The sequence below is a fragment of the Amblyomma maculatum genome, chromosome 5 (genome assembly GCF_055883805.1).
Source record: "Amblyomma maculatum isolate TAMU_Amacu chromosome 5, ASM5588380v1, whole genome shotgun sequence".
NCBI classification, from domain to species: domain Eukaryota; kingdom Metazoa; phylum Arthropoda; class Arachnida; order Ixodida; family Ixodidae; genus Amblyomma; species Amblyomma maculatum.
Genome location: NC_139348.1, coordinates 156,796,604 through 156,815,357, shown reverse-complemented (window position 1 = coordinate 156,815,357; position 18,754 = coordinate 156,796,604). Strand labels below are relative to the sequence as shown.

Sequence of the window (18,754 nt, the reverse complement as noted above, 5' to 3'; positions counted from 1 at the left end):
CACTTTATTATGTCTCGCACTGTGCACGAAACGTTTATAATTTGCCTCAAGATGTCAGCACAAAATGCTAGCGATGAAACGCCAGAGACATTAACATCAGTTCTGGATTCTCAGAGCTGCTAGTATTTGCGACTAGGTGTTGCTTGATCATCATGGAGACGTCAGAATGTGCAGAAGGTTCAAATCGTTAGTGTTCTTGGCAAAATAGAGATTACCAAATATTATTCTAGTTTGCATAAAATTGTTCTTCGTTATTTGTTACCGCTTTTTCGCATCCACTGGCGTAAGTAAAAGTCGAAATTAAAATAAAATTGCGACATAGCCTAGCATTTTAATTGTCAGCTTCGCGACAATTAAATGTCGTCGCGAGCGGCTAACGTCATCCAGACGCGGTCGGTCCGCCATTCTAAAGTTCTGGAGATTCCGCCTGCAGCTTGAAATACCCTCAAATTCATGTTTGTTCTCCTCCCCCTCCTCCTTCTTGAGAGTACACATTGGAAGGGTCTTCTTACGCCCCTTAAATAAGGTACCCCTGATCTCTTTTCCCTGATCATAGCTTCATGCTTGACTCTGTAACAAACAATGCAAACACGGGGGCCAGTTGGTTGATCATACTGTGGAACAAAATCTCTGTAACAAAATTCCCCAACAAATGTCAGTTCCGCTTCCGGTCCCGGTGTTTCGACCAATGAAATGATTCGAGGCCAGGGAGATGACACTTCTGAAAATGACTCAGACTCGCAATGCTGACCCCGGTTTCTGTCATGGTAGCCCAACATGTCCGTTGACTGTTTATTATTTATTTAGTTTCAGCATTATATGCGGCTGTAGATGTATAAACCAGTGTTTCCAAGTTATCGGCTTTCCCGATGAATTTAGGGTGTTTTTTCTACACTGTTTAGCGGGGTGAAAAAATTCTGTTGCATGAGGCGGGATTTTCTGCAGTTTTTAGATCTTTTTTACTGGTGGATTTCATTGGCCTACAATTTTTGTTTAGCATAATGCAAGTTCCTTTAGCGTAATGCAAGTTGATGCATAGCATACGACCGGATTAATTGGGAGAGGCCTTTTCGCCCTGCAGTAGCGTATAGTCCGACTGCTGCTGCTGCTGATAATGATGTTGGTGAAGTTCTTTGATATTATATTCATTTCTGTGAGAGAACATCGGTGTGAGCACATGAAGTCACTGGATTGCACCTGCCGTTATCGCTATATGCCATGTCTCGTTAAATACCCCCGCTGCCAATGTAAGTCATCTACCTAGGCTAGAATTGAATAGCGCAGAACCTCGGGACAAGGACAGGAGACACGAGTTGAACTTAAGTACCGACTTTTAGTACCGACTTTCTGTTCACAACAGACACGGAACCGACCAATGAGCGTTTGGCCAAGTTAATTGTCAGAGTAAATTAGGCCTACCAAAAAGGGCATCACGCCCAAAGAGCTAATATAAGTGCACACATCTATCCAGTACGAGGTGATACCTACTTTTTCTCACACGGCATTCCGGGAGACAAGCTTTCGGGGGAACTAAATATTATTTTTCGAAACAGCAAAAACTGGCGAAAGAGCCGGTAGATATTCAAGCCCCTCTTCACGGACCCAATGCCAAAGAATATGCACCCAGAGGCAAGAAGACAAGACAGGCCACAGCCAAAGCTCACCACGCACAATATGTGAACAGCGAGGAAGCAGTCTACATATAAGGGGCCGAACACTAAGCATAAAGTGCGTTACGGCTAGCTCTCTGCTTAAGAGAACGTGCTGGTGGGCTAACTGGTGGCGGTGCATTCTTAAATATTTAGGGGCGCAAAAAAACAGCACGAACACTGTACTGCCCCGTCGTCTTCTCTGTGTTTGTCCTGTGCGTGCGTGTGTGTGTGTGTGTGTGCGTGTGCGTGTGCGTGTGCGTGTGTGTGTGCGTGTGCGTGTGCGTGTGCGTGTGCGTGTGCGTGTGTGTGTGCGTGTGCGTGTGCGTGTGCGTGTGCGTGTGCGTGTGCGTGTGCGTGTGTGTGTGTGTGTGTGTGTGTGTGTGTGTGTGTGTGTGTGTGTGTGTGTGTGTGTGTGTGTGTGTGTGTGTGTGTGTGTGTGTGTGTGTGTGTGTGTGTGTGTGTGTGTGTGTGTGTGTGTGTGTGTGTGTGTGTGTGTGTGTGTGTGCGCGCGCCTGTAAATATTTAAGAAAGCCCTCCCCTGTATGGCATATCCACCATTAACGATGTTGTTTTGGGAGGTTAAACACGGTCGACCTTTCAACATTTCATTATATTTTCCTCGATACTTCAGGGTGGTTCGGGGGTATTATACGCTCGAATGACGCTGTTGCTTTCGATACGCAAACGCCAGCAAGAGCCGCGCTGTTATATGTGACCACACTTGTGCCACGTGCCTTCCCAAATAGTTGTTTTTTTTTTTTTATCCATAACCTGCAACATTTCACCCACACAAGAAAGCCGGCTATGGCGAGGCCTTTCCTTGTCGAAGCTCATTTCCCTTATCACCGCTTGCGATTATGGCGAAGGGATTCTAAGAAGCTATCCTGCCGAGATTATCTCCAGCGATACTGCAGACCGCGTGGCGCGTTAGATGAGCCGCTAAAGGATGAAGTGCGAGTAGCAGATAAAACTCAAGAACGCGGGGGAGGAGGAAAGGAGCAGCGACGCCGTCGATGATCGAGTGTATGCCGAGGAGTGGCAGGCGCGGTAGCGTAGGATCCGCTTTATACCGCGGCTGTCGCTCACTGCCTCATCGCACTGCTTCGGGAATTCGATAAAAGAAAGGCGGATATCACCGGTTTTTGCACGTTCATTTTTCTTTGTTTTCGCATTACGTCTATCCGTTAGAGGCGAAGAGATTGCATTGATTTATCACTTTGTGGAAAAAGGAGGGGGTACAAAATTATCGGCACCGCCTGTAGACTGTCATATTGTGAACGTCATCGAGTTCGTGCGATCGTTTCGTCCTTTTCCTCTTTTTCTTTTTTTCTTTTTCAGCACAGGAGAATTTCAATATAGCTATGAAGTCGAAATCACTATTAATTCGTCTGCGGGCTGTAAAAATCGATAGATATGCACCGTGTCTACAATGCGACTCACTGATTAGTCCAATTAATTATCATTTTTATGAAACTTTAAATTTTATTATTCCTAATTGACAACTTTCTAAAGCTCAGCTTTAAACGCACTGTTTTCGACGTTGAGCGAGAAAAGTCGCGAGCATGTGCCTGACAGTGACAGGTGCTATAGTTACCAGGGGACGTGGCCGGACACTCTTCGACGGTTGGTTGTCTCACGTCCCAAGACGATATGATACCACTTCGTTACGAGGAGCTGCAACCTGGGCTCACTAATTTGTGGCGGAAGGTGGGAATGCAATCATCTTTCCAGCTAGCACTCTTGGATGTGCAACGGGCAGCAAAAGGCCCATTCCTTGCGAGGATAACTGCCGTTAAAAATTCTCCTGCTGTTATGTTCCAACTTGTATGTCTGCACATGCAGGATCGTAGATCGCCTCAGGTATTCACTATTCTAACTCAATCCATCCACAAACAAATACATGCCGACTGCCTTCCCACCGGCCCGTCCACCCCTCCATACGTCCCTCCGTCCGCCTGCCCATATTCTGTTCTTACTATCTGCCCTCGGGGTTAGTGCCTCTCGATATCAGTGAAACTGGTCACAGCTAGTGCTAGTTAGAGAAAGAGAGGCCGTACCCCCCCCCCCCCCCCCCCACACCCTTTCTGCGAAAACAAAAATACATATCAGGGAAGGAAACATGGAAAAGATATTTCGGAATCATTTTACTGTCGAGCAGAGGATAGTAAGCGACGGAGGGAGTATGTGCTCCCCTTGTGTAATGCCGATTCGTCTGGAGTGAGCCCCCTTTTGTCTATGCCAATCCAAGCGATTGACAAACATACCGGTATTATTTCGTGGAAAGCAGTCATTTCTTACGAACAAGCATCGGTGTACGTATATACTGACTGACCGCGCATATGCTGAAGATCTTGCCACACAGAACATGAGGTACAAGATCCGCGGGTGATGTCTGTCCCTCACTGTATTGTGTCGTGCTGGTTATGGTAACATTCAGTTCCAGAGTCAGTTCATGTAACCTAATTACGTATATATGCACATGCCCCCAGAATTCGGCTCCATGTTTATTATTTCACTTCCTCACACACATCCCAGCTTTTACAGTTGTTTGAGTGCGCGGAACAAAAATGTATGTGCATAGCTCTTTAAGGCACATATATAAGTGCTTACAGGATTAAATACGATTTGTAAGTATCTTAGAAGCGCCGCAGTTCGCAGGAAACATTCACAACATGCAACCTTTTTCCAAGCAATACTTTTAAATATCCGGATATCTGAACATAAATTTTCGCTCAGCATACTATTCTCATGCGTGAAAATATGCTTATTGTTACCACTCCTATTCATGAAACACATCTGCTTCTTAATTATTTTTCGGCAATGACCTGCTCAGAATGACTCCTTTCCGCCATCCCTTAATCGGCTTTAATGAAAATGTCTCAGCTTTCGTGACCGTGATCAGAAAGTACAGAGTGCATCAGGAATTCCAAGGTCATAGGTGCTACATTTCAGCAGCATAAAATTTTACCTAGAGTGCCCTGCGAGGCTACCGAAGCCCTCAACGGTGAATAGGATACTTCGTATCAGGGTGTGGTGAATGCCCTACTAAAAAGGTCACATGCACGCCCTGTCGTCTAGAAACTTTGGACGCGCACTATGCATGAGTGATTTTATCTTGTTCGCACTTTGTATTATTTTGTACGTACTTTTTGTCTGTAATGGTGGCGCGCTCTCCCTCTCTATCACATCGAGTTAGCCGGGTTTGTAACGTAAAAATAAGTAAATAGTTAAAGAAGACAGCATGGAAACACCCGTGACGGCTGTGTTAGATCTTGTGGCAAGCAAATTCCCAGTCGGAAAAAATTACAGAACTGTGTCAAAAATGCGACAAAATATCCTGTAGTTCTGTCGTAACCATCAGATTTTTCTGTAGTTCTGTAGTACTTTTCTGTAGTTCTATAGTTTTTCTGTAGTATATTTCTGTTGTCTGTAGTTCTGTAGCACTTTTCTGTTGTAACTACAGAAATATCGTATGTTACTACAGCATGTTCTGTTGTCACAACAGGTTTCCCGTCAAAAACCGCACAGAAATTCTGTCGTAACATCAAAAAATGTACTGTAGTTTTTTCCGACTGCAGGCTGTAATTTTATACATATAAGTAAATATATATATATATATAGGCGAGGCGAAGGATTAATCTGTGCGTGACTAACCTCCTTGATGTCAGTCCGCGGTAATCTGTATATATAGGTTTCTGTCGCTGTCACTTTACCGGTCTGGTAGAGATCACAAATAGTAGTTACTCTTAAGCCGACTTAAATGGCTTTTTTGAGAGATGCGGATCTACCTACTAACTGTAATGGATAAAGTTCAACCTTTATGCTTGTACATGTCACCATCTGCTGTTACGTAATATTTGCACAGACGCTTTGATAAGTGAGTGAGGTAACCACTGCTACGCATTCATTCCTTTGATAATTGTATTTCCGGCTTGTTTCATATGTATTTTCTTAGGAGAACCTTTATGACTGGACGTGCCAAGTAACCTTGGATTTCATGATGTCAACGAAACAGCCAACTTGCAGTTGTAACTCCGATTCAGGGAGGAGGTTACCACTCCCCCCTCCCCACACCCCAGGATCATAGCCTTCACCACCACACTTATTCGGAACACCACACTCATTACACCAACCAGTCTTACATCGCTTCTGCTCTTGCTGGCCCTGCCCCAACATCCTTAGTTCCATGCCGACCTTGCCCACCATCTCTTTTCCTTTACTGTTGCTCTTCAGTGCCTTTTATGACTTCCCGCATCTATAGCGTCTGTATAGTCCGGTCGTGGCATACCTGCCTCGCTTAAAATTTAAGCCCGTCCAAAAATCGTAGTTGCGTGATTAGGAGCAGCTCCACCTCGTGCGGCGCGCAAACCTCCAATAACACCTGAGTTTTTCTCTGAAATAAAATGCGTTACTACTATCACTTTACTGCTGTCAACGCATTTTTTTTTTATGTTTTACGTCACTAATTCTGTGGACGCCTGGGATGCAGCGAGGTATCATTTAATTTTCTGTTTTTTTTTTTTTCGGATGCATGCAGTAAGTCTTGTAAAGGACAAATGGTGCCACTTGCTGACCTTCCTGGACTCTGTGAGCCTTCACTGCAGATGAAATCCTATTCATTTAAAGTTCCCCTGAATTATGTGCGCTACTGGGCCATCGTCGCTTTAAGCTGAATTAAGCCCACTGCAGGAGCAAGCTTGGCCTCTCTCAGTAACATTCAAAAGACTTTAATAACTGGTACCGATCGCGGCCATGCTCAACATTCCTTAAAATTTCCCGAAGTCATTTTCCTCTCGGCTGAAGCCTATAGGTAGTACACCTCTTGCCATATCTTTTTACCCTGGCACTTTAAGGAACAGCCGCTTGCCGATTCTGCGAATTGCACAATATACCCTTTTCTGTTTGCCTTTACATCAAGCGAAAACATTTTAATTATGGTCTCTCTCCATTCCCCACGTGTTTTTTATTTCAGTTTCTTCATCCTAAATACCCCGAAACTTTCTTTCCCAACTTTCGTTGCAGCGTACTTAGCCGTATAGTTTTGCTTTTTTCTTTGCTAGTTCAGACTCCACAGGTGCCTAATTGATATGGTTCTTTATGTCTCATAAAATAGGAATACAGCTGTTTATCATTTTCGAACAGCTCGTCGTTACAGAGTAAGGACAACCATAACTTACAGCAGATTTAACGTGCGCGAGAGAAGTATGGAGCAGATGATGCAATAGCATTGCAGAGTAGGTATACCTTACATTTACCGGTTGTGCAACCGAAATGAAATTTCAAATTCCCTGCCGTCTGCTAAACTGCGTCGCTGTTTCTGCCTTCACAACAAACGGGAGTTGGAAAGCATCCATAAGGCATACAGCGGCAGGGCTATAGTGTTTGTGTTAGACCACCAGTATGCCGAGCGTAAGCCTACACGTGCACCGTTCTCAAAAGTCGTCTCTTTCTTCATAGCACACGAGTTTTTTTTTAAAGCCCTTTAAGTTTTTCTCGGAAACGAGAAAGAGATCTCCTTTTCTCAGAGTGCTTCTGCGATCAAAGAGACTTCCAAGATGAATCCGTAGCCGTGTTCTGCTTTCCTTCATCGACGAGCGCTTACTTGCACCCTGTTTTTACTGTTATTCCTTTCTCTCGAAGCAAGCAAAACCATAGAAGAAAAAAAAAAGAGTCCGTTTAGGTATAATTGTTGCAACAGAAATGAAACTAATATTGCGATGGTTCCCAGAAAAACTGGATTTCCTCGAATAGATTTTTCCCGGAACGCAAATGTGCAGTGCCGAAACTACATGACAGAAATTGGCGTTGAGCGCTCGTTTTCTCAAAATGTAGTTCGGCGAACAGCAAACAAGTTGAAGCGCTTTGTGTTTGCTTCCCTAGTGGCATCCAAAAGCACTGTTAAATTGGCACACGACTGACGCACGCGGCGCAGGCAGTGCTTAAATACAAGCAGAATATGTACTGCATGCGCTGAAGTGCACACAATACATTCTTAGTTCAACGAAATGCAGTATATTGTGTGCAAGACAGTACTACAATATAACACAATCTAGTTTGAAATATTGTTTCAGGTGTAGGTCAACGCCTGCATTGTATACATTACTAGGTTCTTAAACAGAGCCAATGACAATAACGAAAGCCAAGGGATGTGTGTGTGTGTGTGTGTGTGTGTGTGTGTGTGTGTGTGTGTGTGTGTGTGTGTGTGTGTGTGTGTGTGTGTGTGTGTGTGTGTGTGTGTGTGTGTGTGTGTGTGTGTGTGTGTGTGTGTGTGTGTGTGTGTGTGTGTGTGTGTGTGTGTGTGTGTGTGTGTGTGTGTGTGTGTGTGTGTGTGTGTGTGTGTGTGTGTGTGTGTGTGTGTGTGTGTGTGTGTGTGTGTGTGTGTGTGTGTGTGTGTGTGTGTGTGTGTGTGTGTGTGTGTGTGTGTGTGTGTGTGTGTGTGTGTGTGCGTGTGTGCGTGTGTGCGTGTGTGCGTGTGTGCGTGTGTGCGTGCGTGCGTGCGTGCACGCGCGCGCGCAGATGAATGTGAAATAACAATGTAAATATATGGAAGTAATTTATTAGTAAATAGAAGAAAAGGAACCGCATGCCGAAGGTGGGATCCCTACTCACGGCCTCCAAATTTCGCACCCGGCGCTCTCAAGCCTGTTACCCACGCAAGCGAAAACTCCCGCGATCTCTGTCACGGCTTCTGCCTGAGCAGTGCCAAAAAAATTTGTGCCTTGCACTCATTCGACAACGTCACTTTTGCACCATTCGTCATCGTGATCAACAACAACGTTATTCTAACTTGTAAGAAACTTATTCCTCCCGCGGCCCCGAAAAAAACAAAACAAACAATGAAATGTGGACGTTTCAAGTTGCGCGTAAGCGCGCAGTGTCGATTGAAATCATAATAGGAGAGCAGAAGTCTGGTACACGAGAAGGAGGTTCTGCAACAGGGTTTTAACCGAACGTCTGCTCGAAGTTAATGAGGCACCAATGGCAGCTATCTGAGACCTCTGGCTGTCAATAGCATAACATGCTTTGTTGGCACCGCCGGTAACGCGGCATGAGTCTTCCATTCGCCGATTCTCCGCGGGGTGGAAAGAGGACGCAGCATGCGGCTGAGACGATGTGCATTTAGGGCACAATCGGGTGGCACCAGCCTTATCACTGTATTCATTCAACCGTATCAGGTTTGGAATCACAGTGGACCCGGCACAAATTGCCATGAACCCATATTACCATTAGTAACATCGCGTTCCTGAAGCTTCTGCTTGCCATAAATCGTTTCAGAGAGCAACGTGTATTACTACTCTTCATAGAGCTGTAGGATTGAGCTATTATGGGGCCTACAAGAAGAGGGCGAACTTGCATAACAATATGCGTCACTTCTGCCGTTCTTTATTTCTGACCGTAATAAGAGAATCCATTTACACTGTACAAGGGAACGAAAGGAATTCGCGGTACCGTCAGATTCGTTATATAGGTCGGCTCACCTGTATGTCTAAAAGATGTCATGTTCACGTAGCTGCGGAGCCATGATGCAGAACCGTGACTGTTGCCGCTGACCATCTAGCATTTTCCGCGAATCGCGAGTATTTATGTCCGTTGCACATCGAAAACCAAAAAGGGATGTCCAGGTCATTATCATACATGGCAAAATTACTTTTGAAAAGGAATTAAATTTCATTACTAATTATTTTGCTGAAGATCGCAGAAAAGTAAATAAATTACATTACTCATTACTGCTCCCCAAAAAGTAATGAAATTGCATCACAATTACTTCTACTGAGTGATTAAATTACTTTGAAATTACTGTCTAGTTTCCATAGATGCAAAAACCAAATAAAGCTATTGAACAAAACAACAACTTGTTCTCCAGAGTATTCTAGTTGACTATAGTTCTGCTCAATTCTGTCTCCTTTTGCCAATTCGTTACGCTGGCTTCGGATTGCACTACGTCGTTCCTGCTTTCGCGCACTCTACTTTGTTATCTAATGAAGGAGGGATGGCGCACTTTAGTAAAAGTAATTTTGAGACGAATTATTTACTTTGCTGCGAAATTACTACCAAAAAGTAATTCAATACATTACTAAATTACCAAACCTAAAAAGTAATTCATTACATTATAAATTACCGAGAGAAGTAATTAAATTACAATAATTTCATTACTGTAATCCAATTACTGCCATGTCTGGTCATTATACTCAACTACTATTAGAAATTTTAGCACACTCCTGACGTGAACGCGATCACAAAATTTATTTGCTTCGTTTGAAGTTCACTATCGAAGTGCATGTGTGGCGTATACGTATTTATGTGGCACACGCGGAATTTTGTCTATGATGTACCCTATTCGCATCATCCGTACGCAGGATCCTCCACCTGCGTCGTATATGCTAGTTCGCCTTGATAACAGCCCAGCCTCTGTTCCCCGGAAATATAACCCTTTGTTTTGGATTCGGCGAACGCACGTTTGTTTTCAAGGGCGCCCTGAGTTGCGAAGAGATTCCGAGAACTGTGTGTACTGTTGGACTACTTTGAAAAGACGGGCTGTGTCTTACATGTTTCTTTTGAGCGCCCCAAAGAAATGCGCAGGCGAATTAGTCGGAGATAAAATTGTTCCTTTTCCGCGAAATTACAGCGGCGAAGCTGGTGTGCTTGCTCAAGAAAGCTGACCGCCTGCAGAACAATAAACCGTAGCCGGATAGGCGTTTTTATATGTTCTGTATATTTCACAGGTTAAGCCAGCAGGTGTCGCCGAATAAATTGGTAATGTAATAAGAATTGTTCTATCGCTGTCTCGAGACTATAACAGCTAACGAGAAACAGCTTTCAAGTGAACCCTTGACACTAACAGTGACTAGAAGTTCCTTGGGACGAAATTAATCACGATGTTTAAATATGCTTGGGAATATAAAGATTGCTCACTAATCCATCTCATGCTTGATTTATAATGCTTCATGAATTATATATGGTAGTGTTTTGACAATCAACCTCTCCACAGAGATATTTTCATCATAAAAAATGGAGAACTTTAAGGTTGTCTAAATCATGATTGTTAATGGTCCCGTCGCAACAGCTCATCTTCTGGGACTCTTTCGAGTACGTATACTTTACTAGTCGCTTAATATATAATCCCTTAATGTGTACGTCTAATATCTAATAATATTTCCTCTACAGTTGTAAGCTGACTGCCCATCGTGAAAGACAACCCGATATATATATATATATATATATATATATATATATATATATATATATATATATAGCTTACAACTGTAGAGGAAATATTATTAGATATTAGACGTACACATTAAAGGGCCCCTGAAACGCCATTTAAGGCCGTATTTTGATGCTACATGTGTTTAGAGGTGGTCTTAGTGAGCATCGAGATCACATTCAAAAAGCTCTGCGTGTTAGCTGTAATTTACAAATAATTTTGGAAAATTGCCGCTCGCAGCCGATTTGGGCGACACACCACCGTGCGTTTTCAGCCGCCCAGCCCATGCGACGTCATTGGGGTTAGCGTTATCATTGGCCATGGCCATATGACGTCACGTGTAATTTTTGCAATTATAGATTTTAAAATTAGCACTATTCTTACTGAAAGAAGTATTTTATTCGTTAGTTATTATTGTACATTAAAGAAAGGTAAGAATTCTGCGCGCATCTTGATAGAAGCGGAACACTTCCGGCCGAGAGAGATCCGTCTGCTCGCAAAAGCACGTGTTGCCCGGTTGTCAGTCTTGAAATCTCGCGATCTCAACTGCTGCTGCTTTTTTTCTGATCTGCAATGGACCACCATTGCTGTGTAGTTGGCTGTAAAGCCGAGGACAGGAAAGATGTTATAATGCGACATCGTGTCCCTACAAAGCAAGGTGTCACGCGGGAAAGCTGGCTCCAACGCGTCGGGCTGTCATCGTCGGACAAGCGCCAGGAGCTCAGAGTTTGTGGCCGCCACTTTTCCCGTGACGCATACCAGTATAATCCCAGTTTGGCGCAGCAAACTGGCCTCAACATGAGACGTCAACGCCTCAAGTCCGACGCTTTGCCGACGCAGTTTCTCCCTGGAATGGTAAGTTTTCTGGGTTGCGAGTTATTGTGGAAACACGCGTAGCATGGCTCGGAGTCTCGCATGGAAGTGCATGAAGCCTAGCGCAAGTTTTGCAGGCGCAGATTCCTTGCGCGCAAATCGCTCTTGCGAGAGGACCACTACAAGTTAAGGCGCTGAAAATGTATGAAAGGGAGCTCTCGCCCTGCGGCGCGCGGATAAGGGGAAAAAAAAAAAAAAAAGATAAGGCGACCTGCGCACATGAATTAACATACACTAACGTGTACGCGATCACAACAATCGCAGTATAATTTGCCTGGGTGGTGCAGTGGGTTAGGGTGGTCGACTGCTGTGCCCAAGGCACAGCGGCCGCTTTTCGACGGAAGCGCAAGCAAGGTGCCCGCGTACCGGTGCGGACAAAAGTAAACGGAGCACGCTTTTTCTTCATTTTTCACTCGGTGCATATTTGAAACTGGTAGTCGTGGGATGCGTGGACCGGTAGTAGACGCAAGTGCCCTTTCACGGACAAATATTTCCTGATCTCCAGTGAGGAAGGCAATTTGACTGAAAAAGCCTAGCTGCTCGGTTTACTTACGTCCGCACCTGTACATGTGCTGTGCGATGTCACTCAGTGCTGTGCGGCGCCTCGTCTGAGTCGAATTTGGGGCGTTGAACCCCATAAACCAAGCCTGACTTGTAATAAAAAAATACCAGCACACTAATAATACAGATCAACTGCATCCCCCCCTCCCCCACCCCCCATCCACCTAAAGATATGCTTATTTTACAGTGCGTTTAGTCTGCTCTTGATCTTTGCCTTTTAACACCTGTATATGCATGTCTTTCTCATTCATGAAGCGGAAAATTGAAGGGGAAATTGGCTCGTTATGATACAATTAATGAAAGGAGCCAACAGTCGAGTCCAAGGTAAATGTATGTTTTTTTTAAATACTTTTGTGGTGATATTGATCAGAATTAGTCCTGTAACGATTTTAGGCAGAAAGATGATTAAATACCAAGTGGAAGGAAAAATAACATGTGGTATATAGATAAAAAAAAAAAGAAGGTATCCCCTATGACCTTGCACTTGCAGACTGTTGTCTCCTTTCATTCTCATTCATGTGCAGAATAATAAAACTGCCATTAACACAATGTTGATTATGCACAAATTTCCTTTCTTTTCCTAGCATGGCAAACCATCATCGCCAGGAAGCCCGAAAGACCTCAGCACTACACAGGTTTCCTTTGGACAGGTTAGTACTGTTATCATGGTATTAATAACAATGTATATATACTTTTATATTTATATTTATGAATATTTAGGCCACATATATAACTTTGGAATATGTTGCACGCATATATGATGGCTCTATTGCTAGAAGCTATATAAACTAGCACAACTGTTGCTATGTCATTATGCTTTCATGCAGTTAGTTACGTGTTCAACCATTGCTTCAGGCACCTACCGGAGGTGATCCAAATACCACAGCTCTTCCTGTAGAGGTGAGAATATTTTGGATAGTTCATTTTGTCCAGTGGATGACGCAAGTGTTTTGACATATGTACACACTTAATTTTCAACTGTACTGAACAGCTTTGTATTATATTTCATATGATGGCTCTATTGCCCGAGTAAGTAAGCTATGCAAATTAGTGCAAATGTTATGTCTGCTTCCATGCACAAGCTCGATCATCGCTTGAGGCACCTTCTGGAAGCAATTAAAATGTAGCTCTTCCTGTATAGATGAGATTATTTTGGAGTTCAAATAGTTAATTTTGTTTAGTGGATGATGCAAGGCTTTGGTGTGCACTGGCACACCAAAAAAAGAAACTCGGAGCACATATATTAACTGGATTAACATGGGAGACCCGACGTTCAAAAATAATGAGCTGCTGGATTGGTTCATGGAACAGTGTATTAGTCGACTGTCCTGCACTGTGTCTTTTGTTTGTGCTGCTAACATGCCTCCAAATTTTTCAGGGCTCTTGAAACTCCACAAACTACAGCTTGTCTGTGCAAATTTTTTAGTCATATCAGTTCTCCACTTTCAGAATATTTGTGTATGTGTAGCAAGTTGACAATGTTTGCATTTTGTTACGGGCAGTTCTCTATACAGCACCTGAAAATGAAAGCATGAAAAATTTCAAATCTGCAACCATCATTATAATTATGAATATCTGTCTGCAGGAAGAATCACCAGTGGGGCCTTCAACTACTCGCACGCATACTGTGGCAACACAATGTGGGAGTGCCATTCTGTTGGTAAGTCATTATTGATAAAGATGTTGTAGTGTTGTGAAAATGTATTAAAGAGCTATATGATTGATTACATTAAACGTAGATGGGGTGCTTGCGAATAATTTTAAATGTATGAAATTTTTCCAGGCACACAGGTGTCTATTGGATTTAAATCTCTAGTCAGCACCAAGGTTTAAACAGAGAAGCCTGCCACCAGAGAAGTCGGTGGCAGGCTGCTATCACTGGCCAGTTACTGCTATCACTGGCCGCTCGTTAGAACTTCTTTCATCCACTTTTGTGCATTTGCTGGCTATAGCAGGCAAGAAAATTTGTCATTTAAGCACTGTTCATTAGGCAAAAAAAGAAAAAAGAAAACTTGACGAAATACGTCACCTATGTGTCACATATTCACTCATTCAAACCTGCAAATATACCCTCCCTGTGACACAGTCCATTCGAATGACAGCGTTCATAACTCTCATGCATGGCTTTACATGATTAAGGATGTGGTAATACTCACAATGGGTCAACAAATATTGCCTTGATGAGTCTATAGAGACCATGCCTCATACATACCTTGCACACCACTAATCTCGGACGTGGTGTTAGGTTATTCACAGTTGCGTCAGGTAGCAAAAGGGCAATTTTTCCTTACATAATATGGTCATGCTGTGTCTGCCTAGTGTACATTAGTGCTGTCTTTAGAGCTACTACGGAGCCATCACATGCACTTTGAAGTTTAATTTTGCACAAATATTTGAACAAGTCACTAAGATGCACAAGGATATTTGATTCTGTTGTGAAAAAAATATAAGTTGCGTAGCCCTAAAGTGTACCTAATTTGCCATGGCATTTTTCTGTTCCCTGTTGATAGAATGAAAAAAAAAAATGCATACCGACAATAAACTTTGACAGCAGCTTTATTTAGCACATTTTACAGCCAAGACATTCCGAGATGAACATCCACGGCTGCTACGTATTAGTTCATAATATTAACAATCACACGGCACCAATCGCTGACATCACTGCACTTCTTTTTCAGCGACCATCAGGATGAAACGGCCCAGTCAGCGATTGAGGAACCCCTCTACAAAGAGCGAAAATTCCTTGTGTTCGAGGGTTGCCTGCGGCAGCTTCTTGAGACCTGAACAATGTGCGGGCAAACAAGAACCCTTTACTTTAGCATAGCGGGAAGCCTTGTGACTGTGAAGGGGACATGCTCACTGCAGCATTCTTTCCTCTGAAAAAGCCAACCACTGGTTAAAGGAAAAGCAGCAAGAAATGTCCTCCTGGCTGCAGGCATCTTGTTCTCTGGCTGCGGTATAGCTTCAGTTCTTCGGTTCCTGCAATCCATTGGGGTGCAAGGCATCACAGAGAGGACCTACTACAACTACCAACGGGCATACTTGCTACCTGCCAGAAATGAGGTTTGACAATAAGGATATCTCTCATACAACATTCAAGTCAAAGTATATGTCATTAACTCGATAACTAGATGTCGCATCCTTTCATGACAACAACTTGAAGCTACAATGCAACATATAAAACATATAAAATGCAGCATATATGCAACAGCGGAGGCATTGCAGTGCAATGCACCTGCTACTGCACATCTCTGTTGCCTTTGGCTACATGTTTAATAGACCAGCTGCATGCTCTAGCACTGAAGGCATAATTTTTGCAATATTTTTTTTTTAGTAAATGTGCTGTGAGAAAAGTGAAAAGCAATGCAGCATTTGAAACCTGCCCCCCTCATCCTAATATGCATGAAGGCAATCACATGACTGCAAGTTTGTAGACTCTAAATTGAACATCTCCTTCTTTGCAGCTTTTTCAGCAAAGGCAAGCAGAACTTGCTAGTGAGCTTGTAGGGACAACAACAGACCTGGCAGGGGATGGTCGCTGTGACTCGCCAGGCTACAGCGCAAAGTACATGACTTGCAGTGTACTAGCTGTGCAGAATGGAGCCTGTGCAAATGCGACTCATCCTTTCCGACAACTGAGGTTCCTCCTAACATCACATCCTATCTTACGGCATTTCAACCCTTCTGCTCTAACTTCAGTGCACACGGACGCAAGTGGCATAGGCCTCAGTGCTGTCCTCGTTTAGCGCTATGACGACTGTGAACATGTGATTGCTTACGCCAGTCGGACTCTAAGCAAGACTGAGCACAACTACACCATCACCGAGCAGAAATGTCTCGCGGTTGTTTTCGCCGTGCAGCGGTTTTGCTGCTACCTGTACGGAGAGCCTTTCGTAGTAGTAACCGATCACCATTCCCTATGCTGGCTACTCAATCTCTGTGATCCGTCTAGTCGCCTAGCCCGCTGGGCACTTCGCTTGCAAGAATACGACTACAGCATTTCATACAAAAGTGGCCGACGGCACGCAGATGGAGACTGCCTCTCCTGGTTGCCACCTGCCACGACGGAATGCGACGCGGACAACTTTGATCCTTACGTCACTGCTTTATCTCAGAGATTTCCAAATACTCATACCTTTTGAACCGAGGAACACACCGATCAGCATCTGGAGTCGTTCTTAGCTGCTGCTCAAGACCCAACCTCGAACAGCCAGTTTTGCCTATGCCTATGTGATGGCCTGCTATACAAAAACGTTTACTCTCGTGGCTGCTTGCTCCAGGAAAGTGTCTTGTTTTTTTCACCCAGCCCACGACCAACTTGTCGTCCCCACTCCCTGTACGGCCGCCGCTACCGGCCAACTCTGCGATTACGATACTTCATTAGATAAGAAGGCTGTGAGAATCCGTTTTGCTACAGACTGTCGGTTAATTGAATATTCTTTTTGGCTTTGTTTAAACCTTGACCTGGCTTAGTATTTTACGCTGTGTTTTTGTGTAACTCTCGCCCTTACTATCTCTGGAATACTTGATTTGTTATTTTATAGTCTTCTTTATCGCAGCGTTTGTTCATTGTCGGTTTTTTTCTCTTGTCATTTATTGAGTCGTTTTTTATTACTATCATGTCCTGGTGTTTTATTAATTTTTTTATGCAGTGTAATTTGGACTACTACCTATATATGTTCCCACTGTGTATTAAAAAGTGACGCATAAATTTATTCCTTGATCACACACCAACACACGCACTTCACTGGTTGACCGGCCTAACTTTTAACTGTGTTCTCAAACCTCATAGAGGGACGACGGGTAACCGTAAAGTGGATCCCGCACCTCTGTTAATCGTTAAGGCGGGGTCTGTGACAATATAAAACAGACCAAAACTGCAGGAAAGGTATTACATATGCTAAAAAATTACAAAAATTACAAATAGGTCAATGAGCTGCAATGATTCATGGGATTTGCCAACTTTGAGAAAAATTTGTGGCACAACCTGCATACTCTAGTGCAGTGAAAAGAACTGCTCCCCCCCCCCCCCCACCCCTCCAAAAGAAATTGCACGAGTGCACTCAATTCTGCTTAGGTGCAGTAATGTGAAACCACTGCGAATTATGTCACACAGCTTAAATTGGTCCGACACTACGCTAGCAAACCTCGGCCGCACTCGTCCAGATGGCGTACGTGTATGCCATATTTACCCAGGTTAAATGAAGGAGTGGTGCAGATGGTACCTCATGAAGATCACAATGTTTGCCGCACAGCTGAACAGTATGTTGTAGTTTGAACTTGATGAAGAGAAGGATGCTTACTGCACAGCATGAGAATGTGTTGCAAAGTGCATTGCTCGTACCGTAGACTGGGAAGCCTCAGCCCACATAACCAAAGTAGAAGCCAGTGGAGGCCGCTTGGAACCGTCAAAGCCGACAGCCCACCATCACACACCCACGTAACTGGTCGGAATGCTCTGCCCCAAGGCAGATGACCTCTTCCCCTTGGATAAGTGCTCCCTTCTTCTCTCCTTGCAAATTTCATCGTGGTCTTTTTCTGCAAAGCTGTAAATTCTTCAGTTCTGCTCCTTCTATCTGGTGCTCTGTTCTATACTGCCTTTCGTTTTCCTTTGACTATCCTGCACAGATGAATAAAATGTAAACACCAACACTGGAAAAAGCGACCATGAAAAGAAGCCACAGAAGACGAGATATGCAGATAGAAAAGCGACAGTAAAAACTAGAAACATATTCACAGATCTCAAGGAAGCAAGATAACAAGCCAAGCTGTCAACAAAGTTCAGGCCCCAGAAATTGCAAGAGAACAAGTTAAAAACATCCTTATCAACAGTGCCAAATGAATGAATTATGAAAGAAGCTCCTCGCTCTATAAAATGCCAGAGGGATAAATATTAGAACAGGCAATGACAAGGTCTCCCAGCCCAACTAAGTGATCCCTGCGGTACAGGCTACAAAATGAGAAGCAGTGGCTACCTTAGCTGGCAGAATTTGTGTACATATATTCACTGTGAAAGGAGAGCGATGTAATGCACAGTTAGATACAGCTGATAATCAAGAAATAGGGAATTATGTCCAGGCATGACAGCTGGTGATAGCCGAGACAGCTAAAATAAGGCTTTTAGAGCATTCGCTCTACTTCTCCCGTGCACAAACCTCAAAGTGAATGCAATGTTGACTTTGAACTCTCACGCTGTGCAGCAAACAATGTCATCTTTATAGCTTAGACATGAGAGCACTATGTTATTGCCACAACCTATCACACCTCGTAGTAAAACTACAACACACTCTCCTCTGTACAGTAAACATCGCCTCCATCAATTTCTAATTGCAAGACATTTTCGTGCGCTACAATGATCATCGTCTTAATGTTTCATCTACTCCTTCTCCTTCATGAAACTTACGGAAATACACCATGCACATACGCCACCTCACTATAGACGGAGGTTGCAACCGTGCCAGAC

At 43.7% G+C, this 18,754-nt stretch overlaps 1 protein-coding gene across 1 annotated transcript; it reads left to right on the top strand.

Moving 5' to 3' along the window:
• Positions 1–11,430: 11,430 nt before the first annotated feature.
• Positions 11,431–13,216, top strand: LOC146190072 (uncharacterized). Its single transcript, XM_084603371.1, has 3 exons — positions 11,431–11,712; positions 12,876–12,941; positions 13,119–13,216. Exons 1-3 carry the CDS (start codon positions 11,431–11,433, stop codon positions 13,161–13,163), a joined length of 393 nt encoding a protein of 130 aa, XP_084459497.1. The 3' UTR covers positions 13,164–13,216.
• Positions 13,217–18,754: the final 5,538 nt, after the last annotated feature.